Source organism: Pavona decussata, unplaced genomic scaffold, assembly GCF_977016875.1.
Source record: "Pavona decussata unplaced genomic scaffold, jaPavDecu1.1 SCAFFOLD_114, whole genome shotgun sequence".
Lineage (NCBI taxonomy): Eukaryota > Metazoa > Cnidaria > Anthozoa > Scleractinia > Agariciidae > Pavona > Pavona decussata.
Genome location: NW_028145528.1, coordinates 4,988,882 through 4,997,500, shown reverse-complemented (window position 1 = coordinate 4,997,500; position 8,619 = coordinate 4,988,882). Strand labels below are relative to the sequence as shown.

The following is an 8,619-nucleotide window of genomic DNA, read 5'->3' as shown; positions in this document are numbered from 1 at the left end:
AGCAGCAAAGCTTGATGTGTATTGTACAAAGATTGGACTTTGCTCCTTGAGGCAAATTCGGAAGAATTTTAGATTATCCTGTCCTTTGTTTTTCTGAAGGAGAGAAGGCTAAGAGAATCGTGAACCTGTTATTGCGGCCACAACGATCTGTCGGTATTTGATACTTCAATACCGCTGTTATCGCAAGGGATTCCCAAGACGCCAAGCCAACGTCAATCTTGGTTTGATTTAAATAATCCTGTCACTCAATCCTTGCCGTCACTTTTTGTAACCTAACCGCTATTGCTCAATTCGATATAAAGGATCTATACTGGAACACAGATTCACAGAAACACATTAACACAGAGATTAATCTTGAATTGGCTGCCAGCCACGCGGTGTAAAAAGGGTTTGCAACGTACGACATTTTCACACCTCAATTTGTTCTGCTCGCGCGCACGTACGCCATACTAGCAACTTGTTACACAAGATGCATACCAAACCCGGACAAAAAGAGCCCAGCATATTGGTGAAGTTCGTGAGCGCTGGTTTAGCGGCTTCTGTGGCTGAGGCCGCTACTATTCCAATAGACACGGCGAAAGTTCGCCTTCAGGTAAGCGGGTAATCGGGTGGTTCGATTCAGTCAAATTCGTGAAATTTGTATGGAAATATCAACAAAACTGCTCTCTACGGGTGTAACTTGCAACTCTAGACCGCGTAAAATGAAAAATTAAATACGTTAAACGTTGCTAATACGTATAATAGTGTATTTAAGAGTAAACTGGTCAAAATATTTAGCTACGTTTTGTAAAAAAGCGTAAGCTTATAATAGAACACAGTTTTGTTAATATTATTGCCCGCTCGCGTCGAAATCTACGTCAAAATTCGAGAGAGCGAGAAATGGCGTAATGCATACATCAGTTTTCATGTCTGTATTGTTGTTAGCTAAAAGGGCCTTATCAAATGTTTTCAGTGGTAAAATTAATATCGGTGTGCACTTCCTCTTTCACTTTCTCAGTTTTCTTGTGACGTGTCGCAGGCGAAGTCGTCACATGAAGTCGTGTTTTAAAATAAACCCGGATTAGGAACCCCGAGTAGGCAATATATTTATTACGGGAAAATGGGCATTAAGAGACAGTTGAAGCAAATGTTACATTTTTAATGGCAAGTTTGTTGTCAGAAAGTTTTGTGAAAGACGGAGCGGCTCGCATTTGTTGTTTTCGTGTCAAGCGAGCTCGAGGTCATAATGATGTCACGTGATTGAGGTGCCAGACCGCTAATCTGCATGAGACTAGCCTGCGTAGCTGGCGGTTTTTATGGGTAGCCGGGCACGAGAGCCAAAACGAGTGGCGAAGCCGCGGGGAAATGGGGCGAGGGCCACGAGAAACCGCCTGCCCGGATTCGGGGCATTTTTGAGTAGTCCGTACGCTGGCGTACAGACCATTTTCATTGGATGAGATTCTACAAACGTCAATCAAATGTTTTATTAATCTCCCATGGGAAAGTTCTGTTTATACGGCTCTGAGGATTTTATCGCAAAAAGCAAAATGACAGAAGAAGCATTATTTAAGCTTTATCGAACCTTAATATTCGACGACAAACCCTCATTCTCACAGCATTGAAAGAAGACAGCAAACTTCATCGAGCAGAATATTTGATCCGAAACGTGGGTATAAATTTCGAAAAAAGAGCGCGTATTCTGAAAGGATACCGAGAGCTCTGTCATTTCGAAAGAATCGGCAACTGAAGAGATCAATCCACAAGATTTGGATCGAAACCGCGGTCTTGCCTGACCATAGCCTAAAATGCCACAGAATCAAAGAACAGCCAAAGGACTCGTAGCAGCCCCTGGCCATAGCAACACAGAAGAATTGCCTAATAATTCTATAGCGTAATCAAAGCGGCACAGGAGGAAAATACTAAGCTCCCCCGCCCGCAACACAAACCTCACAGTTACAGAGCGGAGCGGAGCGATAACAAAAACACAGCCATGACTACAGCGGCCTTTAGCCCTCAATTTAACGCATTGCATAGCTTTCAAAGAAGCTACTTTGCTAGAGAAAGGATCAAGAGAAAAACAACCGTGACAATTAAGAAACACAACATCTTGCCACGAAAGCAAATAGCCGGGCCCGGCAATACAAAGGATGATTACTACACGGTTTAAATCCTATCCCTACAATTATAAAATGAGAGGCTATATTGTCACCGCTGGCAAGAGCACAATCTACAGTTATCATTGACACTTGTTGTAGAACTGGAAAGCTTTTCGCCCCTTGACAGGCTTTTTTCGGAATGTCGGCCTTTGCCGGCATCGAAAAAGACACATCGAATTTCCAGGATATGTTTTGATAGCCAGCCGAGAAGGTTTCATTTTACCATCTGCCATCTGATTGGTTGGGTTAATTGGATATTGACAGGCTGTCAAATATGTAAATTTGGGGGCGGCAAACGAAAATGACTGGAATCCGGGCAGGCAGTTCCTCGTGGCGAAGCCGCTCGTTGACGCGGCTTCGCCGCGACTGTCGCGGTTCTCTCCCCATTTCACCCGCAGCTGCACTACTCGTTTTGGCCCGGCTTTCCCGCCCACCAAAACCGCCAGCTACGCAGGCTATATGAGACGGGCACCACAAACACCCTGCCCGGTCAGTATAAAATGCAGACTGCAGACTGCAGTATTTGTCGAAGAGGCGGTTTTGGTCTCAGTCTGCTTTTTATACTCAGTCTGCAGTCTGCATTTACAGTCGAACCAGGTCAAGCGTACCCCCCTAGACTCTATTAATGGATTGATTATTTGAAAATTGAACCCATTAGTCGTTTCAAAGAATGCATTCATTTATTCATTGTTAACGCGGATCAATGATCAAATTAAAATTCGCAGAACATAGATCCGCGCTAACAGTAAAAGCAATAGCCTGTAAAATTCAAACTACAGTACATTTGAAACAGCTCGTTCGTTCAAACTGTTCCTGCATGTTGTTGACACATTCATATAATTCGTTATGCAAATTTGGTCAGGGCAAGAGCACAAAGTCGAGCGCTTGCAAATGAGTCGGGCTGAAAAATTCCAATTTATCTTTCATGTATAGCATTACCTACCTTGTAGCATGAAAAAGTTTGGTATATATTATTATTTCACCAGACTGTCCATTATACGTCGACGAATAGCGCAACACATGTGCTGCCATTGTCAAAGGTCAACTGAAATGAACATCTTTCACTGTGAGTTCGCATACTTTTCGCTAAATTAATTTGCGTATACCTCAAAAAGAGAACCGTTTGTTATAATAAAACGCTTCCAGTCCTTTTTCATTTTTGTTTTTGAGTAACTAACGGAAAAAACGCAAGTGTACAAACGTAAAATGTTCATTTAGTGATCATTAGTGAGTTTAAATTTACGCGACAGGACCCACCGTGCCCGGTTTAAAATGGCGAATTTTCTTTCTGACAGTACGCGTTGACTGCTGTAAATCACGAGAAATCTGTTTTTTGGAAAATCCACTGTTATATAAATCAAGAATTGCCGCTCTGAATATATCGAGAGGGGTTTTTCCCGCGGGCTTTCTGGTTTTCTGGTTTCATGCATTATTTGTACCGTGGTTGGTATAATCCAATCAGAAATCTTATTTTGATTTGAATACTTGAAACGACTAACAGGCTCAATTTTCAAATAATAGATTCATTAATAGCATCTAGGGGGGTACGCTTGACCTGGTTCGACTGTAAACCTAGTCTGTATTTTATACCCAGTCTGCAGTCTGCATTTTATACTGACCGACACCATACCGACTGTAAGCATCGGAAAGATTTCCACACAGTCCCATACATTAATTCTACAGGCATCACTGCCATCCTAAACGTCTTCCAAAATTGACGAATGTGAAATAAAGTTTGAGTTGCCAAATGTATATGATGTATGGGGCGGTGCAGAAATCTTGCTGAGGTGTCAATGAATCAGGCATAGTGGGTCCACTGTTTAAGGGAAGTATCCATACAGAATTAACTGTTGTAGGCATTAGTACAGCATCACTTGTTTATTATATTGAGACCCATCCTGTTTGCAGAATGAACGGAATGCTATGCCATTAAATCTTCCCCCAATAACAGTGAATGAAATTTATCAACTTGGATACAGTTAACTCAGAATAAGCAGGATTGAGTACATTGGCTGATTATTTTGGAAACTTTGACACAAAATCAATGACATCTGTGCTGCATATCTTACCAGAATTAACTAATTTTTAATTATTAACTGGGGTCATGTAATTCAAAAGAACTCCAAGATGGTTGAATCTTTTTGAATGACCATTACAACGGGCAAAATTCCATTTGAATACCTTTAGCCAAATACCGTAAAATTACCCAGATAAGCACCAAAAACCTTTTCACTTATAACTCCTTTTTTCATCATTTTATTGAATATCTTGAATAATAGAGTGGCCCTACACTGAGAGTTGATGGTACTTGAAGGGCAATAGATAGTCTATCTTATTATATAGCCATGAGTCTTTTACTGCGAAATACACCACTCGTAATATTCATACAAAACTACATCCAGGACCAGAGTGGCGTATTTTCCCTATCCTCACCAGTGAGGATACTGATGCCATAATTTCCTGCTTTTTTACAGTAGTTTGCTGTGCAAAAAGACTATAAAAACGGTGCCGGAACGATAGATTCGAGAAGCTCTCGGAAGCCAACATAAAATGCTTCACTGAGGAACAGGACAATACTAACACGAAGAAGAAAGCTTCATACGACTTAGGCCCTGTTTATATGGAGAAAAGTTGTCCCAGCTTTTCCTACATTTTCTTACAAAATTTGGCGAACCGTTTAAATGAGGAACAAAAAGTTGGCTCAGCTGGAAGAGTGACCCGCCTAGCCGGGTCAACTTTTTTTGATGGTTGGGTCACCCTCCTAGCCGGGCCAACTTTTCTCCATATAAACACTTTGGCTCGCCTAGCCGGGTCAACTCCATCAAGGCAAGACAATCTGAGCATGCGTTGGCCCGGGCAAAGGGGTCAACTTTTTTCTCGTATAAATGCTTGCTAAAGTTGACTCGGCTGGGAGGGTGACCTTCTTTCCCGGGACAACTTTTCCCCATATAAACGGGGCCTTAATAATATTTAAAGCGTTTCTTGCAAGTGAAAAAAAAAGGAGAGAAAGTAAAGAAATTACAGCCAACAAGCTATTTGTGATAAAATTTGTCCTTGTGTTTTTTTGTCATAATAATAATAATAATAATAATAATAATAATAATAATAATAATAATAATAATAATAATAAAATTGCACGCTTGAAGATAAAATTTTATTTTCTCGTGTTAAAAACAACATTTTACTTACTCACTGCACTCATTCGTAAAATATTGTTTTTACCACTCAAAAATAAAATTCACATCTTTGCACTGCCATGTAACATCCTCTATATAATTGCCAAATAATTGCGAATTTCATCCAACTTTCATCCATTTTGTTTCATATTTTTAGATTCAGGGTGAAAATGCAGTCATGGCAAACGTGTCAAGTGGAGTGGCAACTGCAAACTCCAGTGTGCAGTACCGTGGAATGATTGGTTCCATGATAACTGTAGCAAAAACCGATGGCATCCGATCCCTGTACAAAGGACTTGTACCAGGAATACATCGACAACTCTGCTTTGCAAGCATTAGGATTGGTCTTTATGACAAAGTAAAAAAATTCTATGGAGATGAAGATGTCAACAACCCTAAAATTATAAAGAAGATTCTTGCTAGTTTCACGACAGGTGTGTTTGCTGTGTCAGTTGCACAACCAACAGAAGTAGCTAAAGTGAGGTTTCAAGCAAGTGCCTCAAGATTTGGATCCAATAAAGCTTTGGATGCTTACAAGTCCATTTACAAAAATGAAGGACTTCGTGGAATGTGGAAAGGTGCATTTGCCAATATGGCACGGCTCTCTACTGTGAATGCCTCAGAGTTGGTCGTGTACGACTTGGTGAAAGGTTTCTTTCTAAGAAGGAAGCTTATGGAGGACGAGTTCCCACTGCATTTTGTATCTGCCTTTGGTGCTGGTTTTGCAACTACAGTCATAGCTTCACCTGTTGATGTAGTGAAGACACGCTACATGAATTCACCACCAAACACATACAAGAGCGCCATTCACTGTGCATACATGCTGCTGAAGCATAATGGTCCCCTGGCTTATTACAAAGGGTAAATAAAGCTCGCTACTGTATTCTCTTTTAGATAAATGTTTTGGGATTTTTTTTGTTGTTGTTTTGCTTTTTTGGTCAGTTGTTTTTTAAGCACATTCATGTTGCAATTGCCATCAGTCATCTGCCTATGTCTTGCAGCCACAACACCTATTTCTGCATGATACTTGCTTGGTCAGGCATGTACTAACTATGTTTAGCATAACATGGTTACCGACCCTTGGGCAAACTCGCAAACTTGTGGTTTGATTTTCAACTGAAAGCCCTGGGAGTAACAGCAAAGAAATTGTAGAACTTAAAATGTACAAACCAACCAGGAAGAAACAAAAATTTTAAACAGATTTTGTTGTTGGGTTTTGCTATACAACTGGACAGCTTGCTCTCAGTTTTTATTAACTCTGATAGTTGGCTCAGGGCTCCATGCTCCCAATTTTATTTTTTTTTATTTATTTGACACATAGTGTCATGGTCCTCAATAATCCGTGTCGTTTCTCTTTGACTTGCAGGTTCACTCCAAACTTTATGAGGCTAGGAGCTTGGAACATTGTCATGTTCATGTGCTTTGAACAATTTAAGAGGTTATTCAGTTCTTTCTCTTCAGAAGATTGACACTAATACTAGTTAGTTGCCTTAAATTTCAAATGTTCACTAAAATTGGTTATAAAAAATAATTTACCTTACATTCATGCAGCTGTAGCTGTTCAGTGATAAATTATTTTTTTCAAGGAATTGTATATTGTCATAAAATATGTTTAACAGCTAGCACTGAATACAAGGAAATGTTAGATGGAAATGTTAAGCCTCGGTAATACTTAATATGTGAAGTTAACCCTTCTAACAGTGATCAGCATCATTCCTCTAGCTGACTGTCGGTAATTTGTCAGCCTACAGTTGGCCGTCAGTCGACTGACAGTCAGTAAAGATGAACCGTTCTTAACTTTTTCCCCAAATTTCAGATATAATCAACCAAGGTGAATTTTCTTGATATTTTAATAACTTCAACATGGTACTTTTATAAGAAAAGTATGGGGACAAGATAGGAGAATCTGTTCTTTGATATTGGGGGTTAAAGGGTTAAAACAGGAGAAGAACACATTCTCGGCTGCCAGCCTTACTTTTCTTTTATTAAAATGTGGTCTGAACATCTACAAAAACGTTTTGTATACCAAACTGCTGATTATTTCTACAAGCTTCTAGTTACAAATTGAAGTAAACATTCAAGTTGATGTTGAGTTAATTTAAGTCGCTGAGCACAATGCACTTCTCCTAGCTCAGAAAGCTTATTACTACTCTATTTAAGCTCAAAAACAAAAGCCTTTGTTAAGGTGTATATTGATTTTAACATCTACAAGATGTAGATCTTTAAAACCTTTACCCAAACAGGGTAACAAGTTATAATTCCTTTCACTAGAAATAGGTCTTATAAGTTTCCCCTTTCTGCAAAGACTCAGTATTTACATTAAGTTTTGAATCTTAAGTTGTTATTTTAAGAACGAACTTGTTTGGAACATTGATAAGAATCAATATTTAAGGGATATCAAAAAACATATAAATCTTTTGCACCTATAGATGGCTGCTTATAACCACCAGAAATTATTTGTAAACTAAAGGTGTTCACCATTTTGTGGGAGGGTGAAATATAAACTTAAAGCAGTTGTGACTGTGAAATTGTGCTATTCTTGGAAGGAAGTATATTTCAAATAAAAGAATGATCTTTGTAGTGAACTGTTTTGTTGTTTTTTATCTCGTAATTTCAATTTTAGAAAAATATTTACTATCAGTCTAGAAAATGTTGGGACCTTGTTGTTTCTGTTATGTTTGCCTTCATTTTTAGCTTAAAGAGGCAGTGTCACTGAAATTTAGTGTGCCTTTGAATAGCAAAAAAATTCATTTGTGATTCAATAATGTTGACAAAGCCCTACTAGTATATACATATATCTGTAAGCTAGCATCTTTTGCTGTGGACGGCTTGGATGGAAATGGATTACAACCAATTTTTTCAAGTTCCTCCTGTGTGTTTTGGAGAGATTGCTGAAAACACTTATTTATAGTTTGTTCTTCTTTGGGGAATCGGTTAACATTTTTGTTTCGGTGTTCTATGGACAATTTCATAAAGAGATTGTATGTTTAATATTGGAGTAGCTTTGATCAAAATACAACAAAATCTACATGAAAGAGCCCCTTTAAGTTTTTCCATACTCAATCTACCCCCCAAGAGATAATCGGTTAATCGGTAGATTAACTTTTATTGTTATTTTGTATATAATTTTTTGTATAGTTTTATTAATTATTATTCTAGAGTTGGCATGATGTCCCATACGATTTTGCCGATATACACCTGTAATGATATTTAGATTCAGATTTAGAAAAAGTCACTAATGTGCTTATTTTATTAATTAATGTTATTAATCAATTCAACAGAGTGGAAAGACTCTAACCAAAAACTGC

The 8,619-nt window shown here is 38.7% G+C and overlaps 1 protein-coding gene across 2 annotated transcripts; it reads left to right on the top strand.

Annotated features, from left to right (window-relative positions):
• Positions 1-39: 39 nt before the first annotated feature.
• LOC146470354 (dicarboxylate carrier UCP2-like) lies at positions 40-7,892 on the top strand. Of its 2 annotated transcripts, XR_014867090.1 has the most exons (4): positions 40-592; positions 5,469-6,172; positions 6,678-7,326; positions 7,362-7,892. XR_014867090.1 is itself a non-coding variant. In XM_085122464.1 (3 exons), exons 1-3 carry the CDS (start codon positions 470-472, stop codon positions 6,778-6,780), a joined length of 930 nt encoding a protein of 309 aa, XP_084978590.1. In that variant the 5' UTR covers positions 40-469; the 3' UTR covers positions 6,781-7,892. The 2 variants fall into 2 exon arrangements, 1 of the variants encoding a protein (XP_084978590.1); XM_085122464.1 differs by having other exon boundaries at positions 6,678-7,892.
• Positions 7,893-8,619: the final 727 nt, after the last annotated feature.